The sequence below is a fragment of the Scardinius erythrophthalmus genome (assembly GCF_964197995.2).
Source record: "Scardinius erythrophthalmus genome assembly, chromosome: 3".
NCBI lineage: Eukaryota > Metazoa > Chordata > Actinopteri > Cypriniformes > Leuciscidae > Scardinius > Scardinius erythrophthalmus.
In genome coordinates this window covers 7668333-7688750 of record NC_138223.1, presented here as the reverse complement: position 1 = coordinate 7688750, position 20418 = coordinate 7668333, and the positions used below count along the sequence as shown (strand labels likewise).

Below are 20418 nucleotides of genomic sequence, written 5' to 3'. Positions count from 1 at the left end.
TAATAATTCTTAGTTATACATATTAATACAAATTAAAATAAAACACAAACGCCTAATGCACTTTCTATAGTTGAAACGATTAATTCACTGAAGTACCATTTACTGTTCAAATGTTTGAGGTCAGTAAGATTTTTTTTTATCTTTTCTTATGCTCACCAAGACTTCATTAATTTGATATAAATACAGTACATACATTAATATTGTATTAGTTGTAAATTGTTGTAGATTGGATTACTACTATTTACAACAGTAATATTGTAAATTCAGTAAAAATATTAAAAACTGTTAAAAACAGTTGTGCTGCTTAATATATTTGTGGAAACCAAATTTCTTGATTCTTTGATGAATAGAAAGTTCAAAAAACAGCATTTATTTGAAATTTGAAATATTTTGTAACATTATAAATGTCTTTACTGTCACCCATTTTAATCGATTGAATGTGACCCCGAACCGGTAGTGCAAATACCATGCTGTATATGAGTGTGGCATCATCCAGCAACCATGGTATATATCAAAGTATCTTTCAATCACATAACAACTTTACCATGGTATTACCACAGTCTGCTTTTTGTTCTGGGATAAGGCTTACACACCCGTTTAAGCTGTGTGTGAATGCATGCATGTTTTCTGTGTGTTCTACAGGTGGTGCAATTGCTCCTGAGCAGTAACATGTGTGCTGCTATGTTAGAACCGAAGCCCTCCGATCCCAATGGCATCAGCCCGCTACATTTGGCTGCCAAGAATGGGCATATCGAAATCATCAAGTAGGTGTCCAGTGAGACTTCTTGGCTTTGCAACTACGATGACTTGGTTCTTACCACTTTATTTCTGCATGTATGCTGAAGTAATAACAGCTGTTAAGTTGTCATTTAGGTTGAACACATTGCACATATCCTATAGTCAGATCAAGGCTTTGGCATGATTATATTACAACTTTCTCAAACTATCCGCTGATTAGATGTGTTGATGAGAACACAATTATCATCAATATTTCTGAATATCATTAATATATTTGGTTAAAATATTTATTTTAAGAATATATCTTAGAATTAGAATATATGCAAAGTCTGCAAAACAAATGAGGAGGTAATGTGAGGATGTTTACGATAAAGTGTTTTATATTGCTTTCATTTAGCAGTTATAAATTTTGTACAAGGGGACAGACATTGACGGGCGCAAAATCCTGACACAGCATTTAGCTCAGTGACACAAAACTGTCTCTGTTGCATGGCTGATGTGGCAAGACAGGTCAGGAGCAAAGGGATCGGGGATGATGGGAGAAATGAAAGGCACTGTGAGCTGTCCGATCAGTCCCTGGAGGCTTCATTCATTAGATTCACACACACACACACACACACACACACACACACACACACACACATTCAAACCGAGTGTCCTCGTTTTTCCCTTTGATGGACAGTGCCGTCATTGCCTAGTGACGCACGTCGTTAATTAGTGATTTCATCATTCATCACACATTTTAGGCTGCTTGTGGATCAGTATGAATGTGTGCATGGTTTGACGGATATGAAAGACACATTTTAAATGCCCATCCTGGACATCAGTTCCTACAAAACGGCTTCTCAACTAACATGCCAAATCCGCTGCACAAATCTGGAGCAAGCAAGCACTTGTCCTGGCCACTGTTCATCTACCTTAGTTTTATGCAGGAATTATTATATTTTAAAGATGTCCTATTATGCTTTTTTACATTTTCAAATTTCTTTAGTGTGTAATGTTGCTGTTTTAACATGAAACATTTCTGCTAAGTTACAAAGCACAAAGTCACTCCAAAGGAAGTTATTCTCTATATCAGTGTGCACTGTTTCTGAACTCCCTGAAATGCCTCGATTGTAGTCTTGAGTTTTCTTCTGGGAATGAACACATCACAATATTCCTTATTTAAATAATTCCCGGCCAAGGCATAACGGGAAGAAAAGGACAAGGGCTGGTTCTGGGCGTGACATTTCCAAAACACGCTTAAAGCGGTTGACCAATCACAACACAGTGATCCAGCCTACCAATCAAAGCACATAGTGCTTTTGGAAGGAGGGGTTTCAGACTGGAACTAAAAAGAGAATTTCAGACAGAGTGGGAAGGGAAGTGCTGCAACAATGTCAAATATGTGATTTTTTTATGGAACATTCAAGCATGAAAACCTATTCGACCCCAAAAACAAAATGAATATGTCTCCTTTAATACTTACATTTACTTACTGATACTTACATTTGATGTGTTTCGACCCCTTCGATTTTTTATTTTAATAACCTTTTCCTGTAAATAAGAGTGCAAAAGGTCTATCTTAGACTCTAAAGTCTAAACTTAATTTTTTATGTTCATATTGATAAACTTTGTACTAGCTAGAATGATGTTGTGAAAGAGAGCCTTTTTAAGTGTTTAACTAAAAATATGCTTTTATAAAGTGTTTTGTGTGTGAATGTTTTCAGGTTACTGATCCAGGCTGGTATAGATATAAACCGACAGACTAAATCAGGCACAGCGTTGCATGAAGCTGCTCTCTGCGGGAAAATTGAGGCTGTACGACTGCTGCTGGATGTGAGTATTTCATTATTATATGCATTATATTATGTGTGGGGTCCAAAATAAACTTTTTACCACCAATGACATGCATACATTTTTTTTCAAAATATGCTTGTATATAAAATATTTACCGGTCAGTAAGATTGTGTGGGAAAGCTAAAGCTTGTTGAGGTGGAGATGAAGGAGACAGGGGACGGAGAGTGACTGTGCAGCGCATGTAATTTATTCAGACACTTCAAAAACCAAAATATATCACAAGAGCTTTTCAGCTGAAACTCAGACTTCGGTATACAACACTTTAGCACGGCTTTCACGTGCACAGCTCACTTACCAGGCAGGGACTCTCTGCACTCACGCCCTCTGCATTTCACCCGTCTCTCAACTCGCTGCAAAGTGCAAATACCTGTTAGTTCTCATTAACCAGGAGCGTTTCCCTTACCATTCCCCTGCTCTCACTTTCCACCTGCAGCTGCCAAACCACGCAATCTTCCACAGATTGTTTGATAATTTATTTGATCAAAATTACAGTCAAAACAGTAAAATTCTAATATTATTAATTTTTTTTATTATACTTATTACAAATCTTTTATTTGTAATATTTAGATTTTATTTATTCCGGTGATGGTAAAGCTGAATTTTCAGCATCATTACTCCAGTCTTCAGTGTCGTGATCCTTCAGAAATCATTCATATACTGTATGCTGATTTGTGGCACAAGAAACGTTTTTTATTTATTTATTATAATCAGTGCTGAAAACGTCTCAGGTTACGACTGTAACCCTTCTTAGGAGATGAGAACGTAGCGTGTGACGGCATACATGGAAGCTACAAAGAGCAGCCGATGAAGCAAGCCGCTCCCAGGCAGGAGGAGGAGTGGCAAAGGGACTCAGTGTCTCGTTCCCTTCTCAGGGAACAAGGGTTACAGTCGTAACCCGAGACGTTCCCTTTCGAGGGAACTCACACTGTGTTGATGACGACACTATGGGGAACAAAATACCCACTATGCCACAACGAAAACTGCCTGTCCCAGTGTGAAGCTGTCTCAGGCACAACTAGGACGAGAGCACTCATGCGCCAGGTGTAGAGGGGAGGAACAGACTATAAAATCTCATAATGTGTGCGGAGTGGCCCAGTCAGCCGCATCACATACCTCATGAATAGGTGCCCCTGAAAGGAGGGCTCTAGAGGACACCATGCCTCTGGTAGAGTGATCCCTCATGGCCAAAGGTGAAGGCAAACTGCGCACCTGATAGGCCAGGGAAATAGCCTGAACAATCCAGTTACTGATGGCCTGTTTGGATGCGGGAAGCCCGTTCTTGGCCGACCCGAAACACACCAGCAACTGGTCAGCCTTCCTCCACAGAGAAGACCTCTGAACATAGATGTTTAGTGCTCTGACAGGGCAGAGTAAATGAAGTCCCCCATCTTCCGCCGTCACATGAGGTGGGGGATGAAATGCCTGCAGAACCGTCGACCTCGCCATATTAGATGGCACCTTAGGGACATAGCCCGGTCTAGGGTGCAAGATGGCCTTAATTCTCCCAGGAGCAAACTCCAGGCATTGCTGAGATATGGAGAGCGCCTAGAGATCTCCTACTCTCGTAAGAGAGGTGATGGCAAGGAAAATGACCACCTTAAGCAACAGGTTCTTGGCCTTAGCCGACTCCAGAAGGTTGAAGGGGGCCTCAACCAGCCCTTCAAGGACCCCTGCCAGGTCCCATGTGGGACCACAGGAGGATCTGTTGCGCCAGTCTGGAAAGAGTGCGCAATCTCAGACCCCCTGGTGGTTTAAATAAGACACCACTGACGTATTGTCTGTTCTCAAAAGAACGTGGTGACCTTTGAGGTCTGGTAGGAAGCTACTCAGAGGCCGGAAGACTGCCAACATCACTAGGCAGTTTATGTGCCAAGAAGAATGCTGGTCCTGCCACAGACCTCTTGTAAAGCGCCCATCCATGACCGCGCCCCAGCCCGTGAGGGATACGTCTGTCGAAGCGGCTTTCCAGAGACATGACGCTCCAAACACAGGACCTTGGGACAGAAACCAAGGTTTCTTCCACATTGATAGGGAACAAAGGCATCTGCATGTAACCCTTAACATGCAGAACGGATTTCCCTTCAGGGAAAACCCCTTGGTTTTTAACCACCACTGTAGGGCTCTTATGTGCAGCAGGCCAAAATGTATCACGTTGGACCGATTCAGATGTCTTAGATCTAAAAATGGACACAACCCTCCATCCTTCTTTGGAACTATGAAGTACCGGCTGTAGTACCGAACTCCCTGTCTGGTGGAGGAACATATTCTATGGCCTCCTTTACCAGCAGCGAGTGAACTTCCTGTTCTAAAACCCGACCCTGCTCTGGGTCTACTGCAGTTCTGACCACCCCCTTGAACTTCGGTGGGCGGACCCGGAACTGCAGCCTGTACCCTCTTTCTACAGTGCGCAGGACCCATGGAGATATATTGGGGAGGCATTGCCATGCCTCGACAAAATTCACTTAGGGAACAACCCTGGGGGCTGGTGTCAGTTGAAGGGTTGTTCCCTTGGTGAATTTTGTCGGGCAACGGGCAATGCCTTACACAACTCATTGTGTAAGTCTGGAAAGAATGTGTTTGCCGTACGGAAGGCTGTGATCGGTGCTGCAGGAAGTGCTCATCAAGCTTGCTTGTAGCCTGCGCCTCCTGCTTCTCTTTTGGCCAACTGATGTTAAGTTTGGCCACAGCACGCGTCACAACCTCCACGAGCTCCTCATACGCTCATGTGCAGATTGAAATGGCACGTTTGATTCGTTTAGATCCCCCGCCGCGATGCTGAGCATGTCTACATCTGAGTCAGACAGCTGCAGCACCGGGCTCTCAACCCGAGCGGAAGATGCCGCGGGGCGGGCTTCCGCACGGGGAGTGAAGGGATCTGAGCTATTAGATAAGGACAGAGAAAGTGGCGAAGCAGCCTCTGCTAACTCTCTCTGCGAGCCCCACGATCTGAGCTGCTGCACCACCTCGGTGGACGTGGGACACCCACCACGGGGAGTGCAAGCCTGGCCGGCTTCATCAAATACACCTAGGCGGGAGCGCAGCACTCTGATAGATAGTGCTTCACAGTGGCCGCAAGCAGCCCCCTCAAGGGCTGCCTGGGCGTCCTATGCTCCCAAGCAGTACACACACACATATCATGTGTGTCCCCACCCGTGATAAAACGAGGGCAGGGATGCACACACATTTTAAACTGCTCGCTTGCCATTTCACAATATATATATCACAAACAACACCAAATAGACGATTAACACAACAGAGAGCGCTTGTTGAAGAGCAAAAGCTAACGCTGTTGTGTGCCGGCGTCCCTTTGTAGCTTCCGTGTATGCCGTCACACACAACATCACTCAAATCATCATGCATTATACAAGATGAGTCAGTCTCCATTTCTCTGTGAACCTTGTTGTGATAAATATTCCAAATCTTTGTGTGTTTGATATGAACACTGGTCGTGTTTGGGAGTTTGCTGGTATGTTAATGATTGTTATATACGTGAACATGTTCATGTCTGTATTGTCAGTGTAATCACTATGTACCATGTGAATGTGTATTCTGGCTTTTCTCTTCAGAGTGGTATCAGTGCTGGGGTGAGGAACACATTCTGTCAGACAGCGCTGGATATTGTTAACCAGTTCACCACTACCCAAGCCAGCAAGGAGATCAAACAGATGCTAAGAGGTACAATGGGAGAAAAAACATAAATTCACACAGAAAGGTAGAGTCAAAGGCTTTCTGAACTCACTGGTATCTGTGTGTGTGTGTGTGTGTGTGTGTGTTCCTGCATACAGATGCATCGGCTGCTATGCAAGTGAAGGCTCTGAAGGATTACTGCAACAACTATGACCTTACAAGCCTCAATATTAAAACAGGCGACATCATCACGGTAAAGAAGCAATTATTTTACTGTAACAATGAAGCAAGTTTACACCCTGAGTCACGCACATATTTTTTGTATGCAGGAGTAGTGGTTATTTACATACATTGCTATTCAAAAGTATGGGTCAGTATGATAAAAAAACCCCAGAAATTAATACTTTTATTCAGTAAGGATGCATTAAATTAATCAAAAGTGACAGTGAAGACATTTATAAAGTAACAAAAGATTTCTATTTCAAATAAATCCTGTTCTTTTGAACTTTGTATTCATCAAAGAATCCTAAAAGAAATCTTCAGTGTCGTTTTTCCAAAAAAATATTAAGCAGCACAACTGTTTTCAACATTGATATTAATAAGAAATGTTTCTTGAGCAGCAAATCAGCATATTAGAATGATTTCTGAAGGATCATGTGACACTGAAGACTGACAAATTATGCTGAAAATTCAGCTTTGCATCACAGGAATAAATTACATTCTAAAATTATATTATAATTGTCACGAACACTCGTTATTTTAGATTTTTGATTATTTTTCATGGACTTCAGAAGACAAAACTAAAAGTCCATGAAAAAGAATCAAAAGTGAAAGATAACTGAGTGTTCCTGACAATAATATAAAATAGTTGTAACAATCGTAATAATATTACTGTTTTTTTTTCTTTGTGAGCAAATAATTATATTTTAAAAGAAATGTTTCTAACCCCAAACTTTTGAACAGTAGTATATAAAACATAAGTCGCATACTTTTTGGAAACCTGGGTTCGACCTAATAGTCTTTATAACTTTATCCTTTTGGTAAGACTATACAATAAGGTTCTACTATATTATGTTAACATAAGTTAATGCAATGAAATAATAATGGGCAAAATACATTTTTTAAACCAAAATAATTTTATAATAAGATTTGTTGCATGGTGCAGAGCAATGTTTTGGTTGTTTTCAACTTTGGTCTGTTTGCTCCTCAGGTCTTGGAGCAGCATTCTGATGGACGATGGAAGGGCTGTATCCATGATAACCGCACAGGAAATGACCGCGTGGGTTACTTTCCGTCCAACATGGTGGAAGTCATCAAAAGGGCAGGTGTGCCATCGCATCGTCACATGAGCCTTCTAGGATGTCATGTGATACATATGCACATTTTAATCCACTTTAAAATCAAGGTCAATCTGAAGCTCATCTACCTGGCATTTAAATGTTCATGTGTGTGTGGGTTCTGGTGAGTTTGTATTTAGTGCATGCATTTCTGCATATATATGAGTGTTGTGTATTTATTGTTGTGTTTAGATTAGGGATGAACATTTTGTTCATTTTGTCTTCTTGAGTACTCAATTGGTACATCAACCTGTTACTATTGGAACAAACCTCTAAGTTTAAATATAGAGTGCATTAGCGCCCATCCCGTTTTTCAGCGGCGCATATTTTTTCCATTAATTTTTCCCATAGGGATTTAAAAAAAAAGAGTTATAAGCCATGAACCAAGACAATCAGCTACAAGGTGAATCACAACACTACAAACTTTGATTTGAAGCAAAAAAAGTATTTGAAAATCAGGAAAAAAATACAAAGGTAAAAGACTGTGTACTTAATATCTTTAGGGAAAGAACTACAATCCCATAAAGCATTGCAAATAGCATAATCGGATTAAAAACGATTGAGAAACATAAAACAGCTAATTTACAATTGTTGATTATAAAAACAAAATATTTTAAGTTTATTGCAAAATATACATATATATTCAAACATTTAAGTATTTTGAGAGTGTATAGATATTGATTCGATTACGCCATTCACATTGCTTCATGGGAGTGGGCGGAGTGTTGCTTTTTTGACTCTCTGATTGGTTTTCTATACAGCATCATGGGTAATGTTGTTTTTTCACCAGGAATTTCTCTATTAAACACGATTATTTTAAAAATAAGCTGAAATAATGTGGGCTGATGTCTTCAGTAGAAGCAAATGCCATTGATTAATAACCTCATAGCTCACAGTAGGTCTGTCTTTAAGGGTTTATAAGTTATCATTCAAAATCAAAAAGTTTTATATCCGGAACCTGGCTGTTGCACTCTATTAAACTTCCAAAAAACTACTGTTAGTGCCACTGACATAAATGATACCTCAAATTATGAAGCTTGCTGAACAAAGTGATCAGATGATTGTTTCCCTAGAGAATTGTAAACTTTGATGGAGCTTCTGTCTTCTGTGTCTTCTGTGTATTTAAATACATGAGTACTCAAGCCCAATCCTAGTGTGTGTGTGTGGTTGTGTGGTTGGCTGTTCATTCGCTCTATATCAGGGTTGCCAGGTCTGCACAATAAAACTAGCCCAACTGCTAAATCAAAACTATCCCAATCACTTTCAAAACAACCCCGATCGCATTCCCCGGGAAAAATCACGTTCCAGGGGGTAAAAGCCGCATTCCGGGGAGGGGAATGCTTCAACCCGCGGACTACAAAAACAACCCGTGGCAACGGTGTAAAACCACAGATTTGGCAACACTGTTCTATATCCAACTGCCCTGCCCTTTATCACCAGTCAAGTGATTCTAATTAGATGCGTCAGCTCGAAGACATGAAAGAGAGGGAGTGAAAAAGAGGGCAGATGAGAGTGTCTCATTTATCTGTCACTGTTCGGTCATCTCTGCGTCCACCTGTACCATCTTTCCATGCCCTCCTTCATTTCCTTTCAACTCACATCAGTGGATTCACACTTCTGCACATTCGCACACATGCAAACAGGCTTTCACACATTTATACATGCAGATCAGTGACAACTGCTGCTTCTCAAGAGTGAAGAAACAACATCACTTATCACTGTCAGAATATGTACTCAGATTTACTTTGTTCTGGTGTTTGTAATTTGCTATTTAATAAAAAACATTAAAGAGAAGCTGAGCTTCTAGTCAAGATAAAAATGACAGTGATTAAAACAAGGGCTGCGTGATTAATTGAAAGAAAAACAAAATTGTGATGTGGCTTAGTGCGCTTAACAAATCCCAAAGTTTGTGATTTAATTAAATAAATATATGGGCTGCATGTTTCGGCACTGTGTTACATAGTTTTTGTGTCTCAGAGCGGCTCAGTTCACACAGTAAAAGCTGCTCTCCATCTCCACATCTGCTCTGAGTTTGGGTCGCTTAATGTGTGTTTGGGAATGCAGCATGTGCCAACAATCTTCTCAAACTTTAGAAGTGCTTATAAACCAGCTTATGCCAACAAAAGAGAAGCTTTAAGGGTTCCTGTGGTTTTATGCCAGAAATTATTATTTTCTTGAATACCCTTTTTTACTGTGTTATTAGTGTATAATAATTGTATTAATATTATTTCTTAAAGTGCCCCTATTATGCTATTTTAAAGTTTCCTTATGTTGTTTTGTAGTCTTTTACAACTGGTTTACATACATCAAAGTTCAAAAAACTGTTTAATTTCCTTGTCAGATGAATCAATCTCTCTAAATCCCTCCTTTCCGCAAGCTACTCTGCTCTGATTGGCCAGACAGCTCAGTCTGTTGTGATTGGTTTACCGTGTACAGCGCGCGCGTCGAAAACAAAAATGCCCATTGCCATAACAACGTCAGATCTGTGTGTCCTGAGGCTTCCTTCACCGTAAACTAAACACAGTTATGAAAAATGACGTTGATTTTACCATATCTATGAGAGTGTGAGTCCGATTATGAAACATTGGAAGAACAATTATTGAACCCGAACCTCCATCGCAAGGACAACTCGAGCAGAATGATTCTCAGTGATACACTACTCAGTTTGAGGTACATTATGAGATGTTGCAACTGTAATTCCTCACCATCAGCATTAACAAGTGCATGTACATCAAACAAACCGATTATTTTACTTGTAATAATTTATTTACCGAGTATTTTTCTAATATATTGCAGTGTACACGTGGAAACTGTATCAATAACAGTGCATGTATGCAATGTATACATTAGCCGAGCTCTAGCGTGAATGACTGATTTAACATAAACGTTGGTAAAACAGGTCTTGCTCCATGCTTAATCTTTACTCAAAGTAGTGAGAACGACAGACATTATTAGACACAGTTATAGGTAATAGTGGCCCACAACTGATTAGCAGAAGTATTTCAGTAAGACAGTGATAACGTGAGTTAGCCAGTTAGCAGGAGACCTAGACAATATAAAACTCAAAACGAAGTATTTTGAACACCATCTTTCAAGAGCTAGCGGTTTGCGAATCCTGCATTGAACTCCGAGATTTGAGAAGCAGTCGTCAGTAAAATAAAGGGAACACAACAAAAGTTTAGGATTAAACTGCAGTGGTATCATGGTAAAGATGAATTTTAACCACTGATTCTTCACATGCTCGTCCTTGGGCAGTGGAAAAAAACTGGCTTTACCTTCACATTGTAGAGCACAGCGTCTTCTCGACATGATGCTATCCAGTATCCACAGGAATCAGCTGCAGGTTTGAGGTTCAAGTTTTCCCTGGTGTCTGCGCGCGCAATAAGTGGGTGGGCAATATGCTAATATTTCGTCTTGACGTCACAATGAAACAGCTTATGACTCGTTTGAAAAACGATTCATTTAATTGACTCAAGAGTCGACTCTTACTTTTGAAAGACAATAACTTTATATACGGTGCACTTTCAGCTTTAAAACTTTGCAGGATTCACTTAGAGCTATGTTACACACTACATGAAAGGTCATTTTCAAAAATCCATAATAGGGGCCCTTTAATTTGTTTAATAGTTATTTGTATTATTATTATTTTTTCATTTTGTTGTCATATCGATATATAATCACACATAACTTCTCTCATAAACTTCCATTGAAGTCTGAGACCCAAACTAGTGTGTTTAGAGCCTCTTGCTGGATGAACATCAATATTAGCATAATTTAAAATCAGTAATACAGAGATGTGCCATAGACTCCACGTGGGACTCTATGGGACTCCATGTGTGAAATTTGTTATTACTTTATACTTTTTAAAAATGTTTACTTTAATATTGCATTGGTGTAAAGAGTACCTGAAAACCATACTTTAAAGTTAAAGGTCCCGTTCTTCGTGATCCCATTTCAAACTTTAGTTAGTGTGTAATGTTGTTGTTAGAGTATAAATAATATCTGTAAAATTATAAAGCTCAAAGTTCAATGCCAAGCTAGATATTTTATTTAACAGAAGTCGCCTACATCGAACGGCCCGTTTGGACTACATCCCTCTACTTCCTTCTTTATTGACGTCAGTAGAACAGTTTTTTGACTAACCTCCGCCCACAGGAATACTCCCTGAACTCTACCGAAATTCGTTTATGTACTTGCGCACTTCTAATAACTTACTATGTTTACTCAGCTCTTACGGTGATTTTCTGAAGTAAAACTGACGCTTCATCTTTTGTGTGATGTACAATAAACTTTATTAAACTCATCAGTATGTTTGATCATCATTCAGACAGCAGACTTGTAGGCTATTAATAAATAATGGATACATACAAGCAGTAATTAAACTACTAAACTATACCTGTTTCATCTCTATACAGAACTCTGACTCTGTAGGCATTATTGTCCGACTCGAAATGAACACCGTTACTGAGAGTTTCTGATATTATCATCATTCCGTGAGATGAAATTGTCCTGAGAGACTGTGCGAGAGCTCATGAAGCTCCGCCCCCTGTGCCGTCCAGCAGCAGCTCATTTGCATTTAAAGGGCACACACTAAAACAGCGCGTTTTTCTGAGCCCCAAAAAATGACAATTTAAACATGCTGTAAAAAATGATCTGTTGGGTATTTTGAGCTGAAACTTCACATACACACTCTGGGGACATCAGAGACATCTTGTGAAAAGGGGCATAATACGGGACCTTTAAAGTAGTAATATTGTTAAGCCTCATCTACGGCTGAAGCCACATCCTCTTCTCATATATGAAACACTTACGATTCAGCAACTACCTGCTAATGCACTCGCATTTGCGTAAAGTAGACGTTTTGACAAGTTGGTGTGAGTAAGGGCAAAACGCACAAGATATAATACCTTCAATACCCTGTAGATGACGATATCGCTTCTTTTGTATAAGAAATAAACCACTGCAAAAAAAGTCAGGTGCTTGCAAAATGTAATGAGTAACTGCATTACTCATCACAAATGCATTGGAATATTTTGAATATGTTCAAAAATGAAGTCAAGTAGAGACAAAAGGTTGCTAATTTCTACCAGAAAGACTCAGAGTGCAACGTTTACATAATATTTATTCCATAAAGTATTAACAGATGGTAGTGAGCTATAATGATTCATATATAGTTATTATTATAAAAAAGTTATTTGGCTTAGGCCCCGTCCTTAATCCAGATCTTGGGGGAAGCAGATTCGGGCTGATCCTGCTGAAAGATGAAGGCAGGGGAAGAGCCCACCCCAGACGGATGGACAGGGACCGACCTGGTAGAGGTGGGGAGGATGGAGAGGGACGTCAGCCTCATCAACTGCCAATGTAAAAGAGAAAGTTCAGCACTCATATTCCAAATGTCAAGCAGTGATTGGCCAGACCTCATAGTTATGAATGAATGACGTAGCATTAGAGTCTTTCTGGTAGAACCTACGCTAAAGCTTTCATATATTCGATACTCAAAGTACAAAGTAGCCAAAAAGATACTTAAGCACATAATTACATTTACTCAAATACTTTACACCACTGCAATAATGAAATGCACCAATATTGAAATGTTACATATACTGATTGATGTACACATTCCAACACACTTCAAATCCCCATTTTCTCCCTTTTCGTGCATGAATGTAGTCTGCATGCATAACACATAGATCAGTTATAAATTTGGTGTTTTTGGGAATGCATTTCAAGTATGTTTTTTGAAAATAGTATGCATGAGTATAGTTCTTTTTTTTAGTTTTCTAAAGTGTTAATTTACACCTTGCATGTTAACTTACGGGGTAAATATAAGCTCAGCTATAGAGTTAGATATTTTTGCTTGAACATGTTTTGTTTTGTGTTTCCTTTCCTGTTTTTTTGTTGTTCTTGTTGTTGTTGTTTGTGGTTTTTTGGTGTCGCCTGTTGTTCTGTTGTACCCAGGTCCCTCGACCCAACAGTATCTTAAGATACAGATCCGTCCGCCAGCAATTGGTTCAGTTGTCATGGTGAACGGTGACTGCTCCCACATTTTTTCTCTGCCCCTCACTCCCCCACCCCCTCCTACCCAGCCCCTTACCCATCAGCCCCTCTTCACCTCATTTGGCTATAATATGCCTACCTGCAGCACAATTGGGTATGAACCAGCCTCCTCCTGCTCAGAGGAGCCACAAAAAGAGACAGGTATAAACACACACATACAGTCAGAAAAATACACATTTACCCGTCATAAGCATATCATATCATACACCTGGCTTTTTTTTTAAACTTCATGACCATAGTAAAATGGAGTAAACAAGATGTGAATCTGAATGTCTTTGAGAAAGTTGGATGTGTAACATACAAAATTAGCAGTATCAGAGATATTTGTGTGAAGAACATGTCCAGGCCATATTTCACCCCAAGAAAAAAGTAAAAAACATAATGTTTTCCATGTTTTCTGGTATAAACTTTTTTTTTTTTTTTTTTACTGCTGTGACTTTTTTAAATGTCTATTTAGCATATTTTCCCCCAATTCTCTTTTACCATATACTGTAGTTAAAAAATTATCACAATTAGTTTGAAAAAGGATATAAATATATATTATATACGTATTTTTTTACAGAAATTAATACTTTTATTCAGCAATGATTAATTAAATTGATTAAACGTGACAGTATTGTTTTAAAAAAAATCCATTTAAAATATATTCTGTTCTTTTGAACTTTCTATTCAATAAAGAATCCTGAAATCAGTTTCCACAAAAATATTAAGCATTTTCAGCATTAATAATAAGAAATGTTTCTTGAGCACCTAACCAGGGGTGCGTTTCCCAAAAGCATTATTAGCCAACTATGTTCGCAAGTTCTGTCGTTATCAGCATAGTTCAACGAGTCAATGTTTCACGAAACCATCGTTCTAATGAACATTCACAAACAGCATCGTAAAGTTGTGTGGTTGGAACGACAGCTCTCGACCTGTGGTTACAAGCATAGTTTCTAGTTTGCATGACATGTGGACTAAATAGATCCTTATATTGAGCAAAATAAGCAAGCTGACATTCAGTACAACCTGTGTCTTTTATTTAGAATACATACAAATGTAATTTACGTCTTTTAGTTTGTCGAGAGATTTAAAGCACCGTTTTTGAAGAGTGTTCATGTGCGAACGTGCTCTACTATGTAAGAACGAGCCTATGACTGAATCTGTAAATAAAGCAAAATAACTGAGAAAAATGAGAAATAGTCCTCAGATACCATGTCTGCAATTTATAGCAAAACATCTAGCGTTAATTCGATCTCAAACAGATTCATTAAAAGAAGTTATTACTCCACCACGTGCGTGACGTCATAAACTAACGTGGTTGAACTACCACTTTGTAACAATACAGTTTCGGGGAAACAGTCGTGACTAGCTAGTTGATTTCTTCAACAATGCATTGTACTATGGTAGTTAAGCAGCGAGTCACATCGTTGTTCGGGAAACACACCCCAGCATATAAAAAAAATTGTTACAGTATTTTTTTTTTCAGTAATACTGCAGAAATTACTATATTACAGTCTTGAGAAATCTTGGTAGCACTTTGTTTTACAGTCCTGTTTCCCATGTACATACTATGTACTTATTATAATTATAATAACTGGGTAATAACTAGGTTATTACCTTAAACCTGACCTTAACCCATGTGGTTACTGTACTTTATATTACCCAGTACTTTCTTAAGTACATTGTAAGTACACATACTGTAAAATAAAGTGCAAGAATTTCAGTGCTAGACATTACATTTCACAGCTAACTAAAGTTTTGTAATTCATTAAGGGGTCTGAATATTTTTTTGGTACTGTAATTACAAATATAACACACATGTTCATCAGCAAGGATCCCAGATTACTGTTGGATATGCTACAGTCCATTTGAACTGCCCCCAAATGATCCCTTTACTATCTGCTTCCTCTGTGTGTATCTGGTTTTGCAAATTAGGAGCTTGCAAAGCAATGTATTTCATTCTTACCTCACTATGAGTGTGTGTGTGTGTGTGTGATATCTTTCAGGCTCAAGGGGATCCGTTTCCAGCCCTCATGGTTCTCCAACCCTCAGCGGCCAGCAAAGCAGCGCAAATGAGGAGATTTGGGTTCTGAGAAAACCTTTAGCTGGTAAAGACACAGTTTTTCAATGGACAGTTGATGTGACGTGAGCAGTGACCTGTAGCGTGATATGCCATACTTTATCTCAAACTATTTATATTTATTTATGTTTATTATGTTTGCTGCTAATATGGTCTCATATTAAATGGGAAACTACATGGGATATTTACACGTTTAAAAATATACACTACCATTCAAAAATTTGGAGTCATTAAAATGTTTTCAATGTTTTTGAAAGAAGTCTCTTATGGTCACCCAGAAAGCATTTATTTGATCAGAAAAACAGTAATATTGTGAAATATTAATGCAATTTAAAATAACTGTTATGTATTTGAATATATTTTAAAATGTAATTTATTCCTGTGATGCAAGGCTGTATTTTCAGCATCATTACTCCAGTCTTCAGTGTCACATGATCCTTCAGAAATCATTCTAATATGATGATTTGCTGCTCCAGAAACATTTTGTATTATCGATTTTGAAAACAGTTGTGCTGCTTTATATTTTTGTGGAAACACAAATTGTGGTATAACATTTTTTTTCAGGATTGTTTTACGAATTGAAAGTTTAAAACAACAGCATTTATTTGAAACAGAAGTCTTTTGTAATATTATAAAAGTCTTTTCTGATTGTATTTTTACCAATTTAAGGTGTCCTTGTTGAATAAAATTATTCTTTCAACAAAAAACATCCTATACTGACCCCAAACCTTTGAACGGTAGTTTATAAATATAAATAAAAAGGACTATTTAATTGGATTCCAAACCTTTAAAGTCCCCCTGTGGTGAAAATCAATGTTTTAATTTTGTTTATATGTCTATGTGGTGTTATTAATGACAAACCATGTGCAAATTCATAAGTCAAAACAGCATTGCTGAGTATTTTCTCCTTAAAACGGCAGTGAACCAAAGACAGACTCAAAAATGCTGTTTGAAATTGCTGGTGTTTCTGACGTCACAAACCACCTTGTTACCAATCAGGTCAACGTGTGATCGTCAACGAGTGGATCTCTGAGCTGGTGTGAGTGAGTGGAGGCGGGGCCAATTTGCATATTCATAGAACCCCATATTCTAAATGAGGCAAGGTTGTAGAGTTACATTCAAGCAATGAATACTTTTTTTTCAAGGAAAAAACTTGTAAATATGTACTTTTGGTTGTCAAAGGTGAGTTTTAAGGGATAATATGATTGACCACAGGGGGACTTTAAGATTTTCTTTTTTCCTTGGAAAATAAAAGGAAATATATTTCAGAATGTTTGACGTGCTCTTTTTCATACAATTAAAGAAATAGACGGTGATTTATATGGTCAAGCTCTTAAAAGGAACAAAAGCACATTCAGTACAATGCACAATATTCCAAGACTTCTGAAGCAATACAATACCATAGTATGATGAAAAGACATTTAAGTGGTTTTTCACTGAAAATATCATCAAATCTCATTTCTGGATTCGTTTGTGGAGCTTCAAGAGCCGTCGCAACAGACATCAGTGATGTTATTTGTGGCTCTTATGCATGTCGGGACATAATACGCTTAAATGTTTTGAAATTACAGAAGATCCAAAAACGTTACCATATACAGTCATATAATTTCAAAGAAGTTTGTTTTAAGTTATCTGTCAACAACCTAAATACGTTACACTTTATTTCAATATTCCACTTTAGACATTCTACTGACCATAAGTAACTTTGAAACTTTTTTAGAGTATTAGAAGACTGTAAGGTCAGGGTTAGGGGTGACAGTCAACTAATACTGTAATGACTGCTAGTTGACATGTAGTTGCAAGGTTACTTACAGTTAGTAGAATGTCTATCAATAGAATGTACTATCGAAATAAAGCATACACACAAACATGGACATACTCAACGTTTTTTTTATTTCTGGTTTCTTGCATGATAACTTGTACCTGCCAGCAGGGGGCAGCATGGGCAGCACAGGCAGTCTAACCAGTGGACGTTCATCTACTAGCGGACAAAGCAGTAATGCCAACGCTCACCTCACCAACTCACCAGTGCCCGTGCCGACCACCCCCACACACTCACCCGGAGTTAACACACATGGCCTCAATGTGCCGGGACTGCATGCTCAGGCCGAGGGCGTGAAGGTGCGGCGCACACAAAGACCATAGATGCACACGAGGACAGATGTGTAAATTCTCTCTTTGTCTGTCTTTCTTTCTATTTCTCACATTACTGATCATGTTTGTGTGCATTTGCGTGTGTGTTTTAGCTGTTGGCCACGGTGCTGTCCCAGTCAGCCAAAGCAAAAGAACATCTTATGGACCAATCACAGTCTTTAGATCCTAATTCAGGTACTACGAAATGTATACCAACAATCTCAGATCTAACTTCACTTTTCTTGTACGATTACTGGTCTCCAAGTGAATTTTAGAGGATGTATGAAGTCAGCAAAACGATCTATTGATTTAAAATTTTTCAAAGAGTGTGTTTGCACTTTGTTTCTTTCAAATAAATGCCCCTGGCTTGATGTTTTGCTATAACATGCCATAAGATCAATTTTAAATGTGTGTGCAAATACTTTTGGGAGCCACTGTAATTTATATTTAATTTTATGCATTTAAATATTTACATTCAAATATTAGACTGATCTTAGAATACAGGTTTGTCTCATTATGTCTCATTTGTACACATCTCATATATCCATTGTTCTATGCCTCCAAATGTTTTAATAAGCCCATACGTGTATTCAAAGTCCTGTTAATTAAAAATATGAATCGTTAATTGGTTTTCATTTTATTTACTTTTTTGCTGTAGTGTCTTCTCAGCGCACTCAGAGTGCATCTGCTGCCCCGCGCCAGCAAAAGAAGAAACCCTTTGTGGATCCATTGCTCCAGAGGAAAGATGAAGTTTCAGCTGAGAGCAAGGCAAGTGTGTGTGTGTGTGTGTGTGGTGGCACAGATTTGTTTATGTGAATCATAATGTGTCTATTTTTGTTAGTGTGTTAATGAGAATAAATATGCTTTATTTATTTTTATTTTGAACAACAAAAAAGATACAAATAAGTCTAAGTAAAATTGATTATGTATATATATATATCAATATATTATATATATATATTGAAAAGAAATCTTTTATTCTCACCAGGCTGCATTTATGTGTTCACAATACAGTAATATTGTGAAGTATTATTATAATTTAAAATAACATTTTTTCTAATGGGATATATTTTTATGTGTAATTTATTCCTGTGACTCAAAGCATCATTACTCCAGTCTTCAGTGTCACATGATCCTTCAGAAATCATTCTATTCTGATTTGTTGCTCAAGAAACATTTATTATTATTATCAATGTTAAAAAAATGTATGCTACTTTTTTTGCTGAAACCGTGATACATTTTTTAGGATTCTTTGATGAATAGAAAGTTCAAAAGAACATTACTTATTTGAAATAGAAATATTTTATAATAATATGATTATACATGCATTTATTGTCACTTGTGCATGACGTCCCTGTTTAAGGGTTACTATATTCAGATATACAGTATCAGGGTTTACGTTAAGGTGTTTCAAAGAATATATCCAAAAAACACTGTATTACTATGGTATGTTTGGTTAGTGATTTATGATTTTGAAGCAAGAATATTTTTTGCTGCCACACAGTGGTTTTAGTGTGTACTACATGACACACTTTCATACTAGGACTTGGAATCATGATACTGTCAAAGCAATGTCTGAATTATTGATGCGTTTCCGTCTTTCCCTGCCATACTGTGTTTGTTTGTGTGTGTGTGTGTGTGTGTGTGTGTGTGTGTGTGTTTGTGTTGTAGAGCTCAGAGGCTGTTGTTGAATGGCTCACTAGTGCACAGCTGCAGTTCTACACGGCAAACTTTCTCACTGCTGGTTATGACCTGCAGACCATTAGCAGAATGACACCAGAGGTAACACAAATAGTTCTTCAACTTAAAGGAATAGTTCACTTCAATTAAAATTCTGTTTTTGTGTGTGTGTGCCCCACAGGACCTCACTGCTATTGGGGTGACAAAACCAGGGCACAGGAAGAAAATGCTTTCAGAGATCAGCAAAATGAACATCCCAGACTGGATACCTCAAGAGAAACCAGTAAGAGAAATAAAGTCGGGTTCCAGAAGTCTGGAACTCATAATATAATTTAAACATATAATAAAAAAGAAAAAAAAAGAAAGCTTTATTATAAAAAAAAAAAAATGAATACAAAATCTGTATCTGTATAATATTTTTGTTTCACATCAAATAAGCACATTTGTGACGTTTATTGTAGAACATGATTTTCAGATTTTGTGAAGTCATTAAAGCAAAAGAAGGACAGACCAAATATGAGTAAAAGTGTTTTGCTAATAATATATATATTTTTTTCTTTGAAAAGTCAAAATTATTATTTCATTAGGTTTTAGACTTTTGGACCCCACTGTATGTATACACATGTACAAACTTGCTGTTCAAATCTGTTACTAAATATCTGTGTAACTTTGTAGCCCAGTCTGGCTGAGTGGCTGTCTGCAATTGGTCTGAATCAATATTACCAGACTCTAGTTCAGAACGGCTACGACAATATGGACTTCATCAGTGATATTACTCTGGAGGACCTAAAGGAGATCGGCATCACTAAACTAGGCATGTATACTACAAATAATTATATTTAATAATATTTATAATAAATATTTTTTTCTTGATATCCCTGCTGAAAAGACTGGCAGTTGGTCACTAGTATATTGTGTTTTGGATGATGTTCTCTAGTGGGGGAT

General features: G+C 38.0%; 1 protein-coding gene across 1 annotated transcript in view; it reads left to right on the top strand.

The window, feature by feature from the left end:
* The window catches only part of LOC308687754 (caskin-1), a gene marked incomplete at its 3' end in the record, with an annotated part of 55562 nt that overhangs the window by 31332 nt on the left and 3812 nt on the right, over nucleotides 1–20418 (top strand). The window contains exons 6-18 of the mRNA XM_081360475.1: nucleotides 643–764; nucleotides 2448–2556; nucleotides 6144–6252; nucleotides 6363–6457; nucleotides 7415–7529; nucleotides 13500–13739; nucleotides 15587–15688; nucleotides 17591–17781; nucleotides 17907–17988; nucleotides 18452–18561; nucleotides 19465–19575; nucleotides 19655–19756; nucleotides 20149–20287. Coding sequence (XP_081216601.1) covers nucleotides 643–764; nucleotides 2448–2556; nucleotides 6144–6252; nucleotides 6363–6457; nucleotides 7415–7529; nucleotides 13500–13739; nucleotides 15587–15688; nucleotides 17591–17781; nucleotides 17907–17988; nucleotides 18452–18561; nucleotides 19465–19575; nucleotides 19655–19756; nucleotides 20149–20287 — 1627 coding nt within the window. The remainder of the gene's footprint in view (nucleotides 1–642; nucleotides 765–2447; nucleotides 2557–6143; nucleotides 6253–6362; nucleotides 6458–7414; nucleotides 7530–13499; nucleotides 13740–15586; nucleotides 15689–17590; nucleotides 17782–17906; nucleotides 17989–18451; nucleotides 18562–19464; nucleotides 19576–19654; nucleotides 19757–20148; nucleotides 20288–20418) is intronic.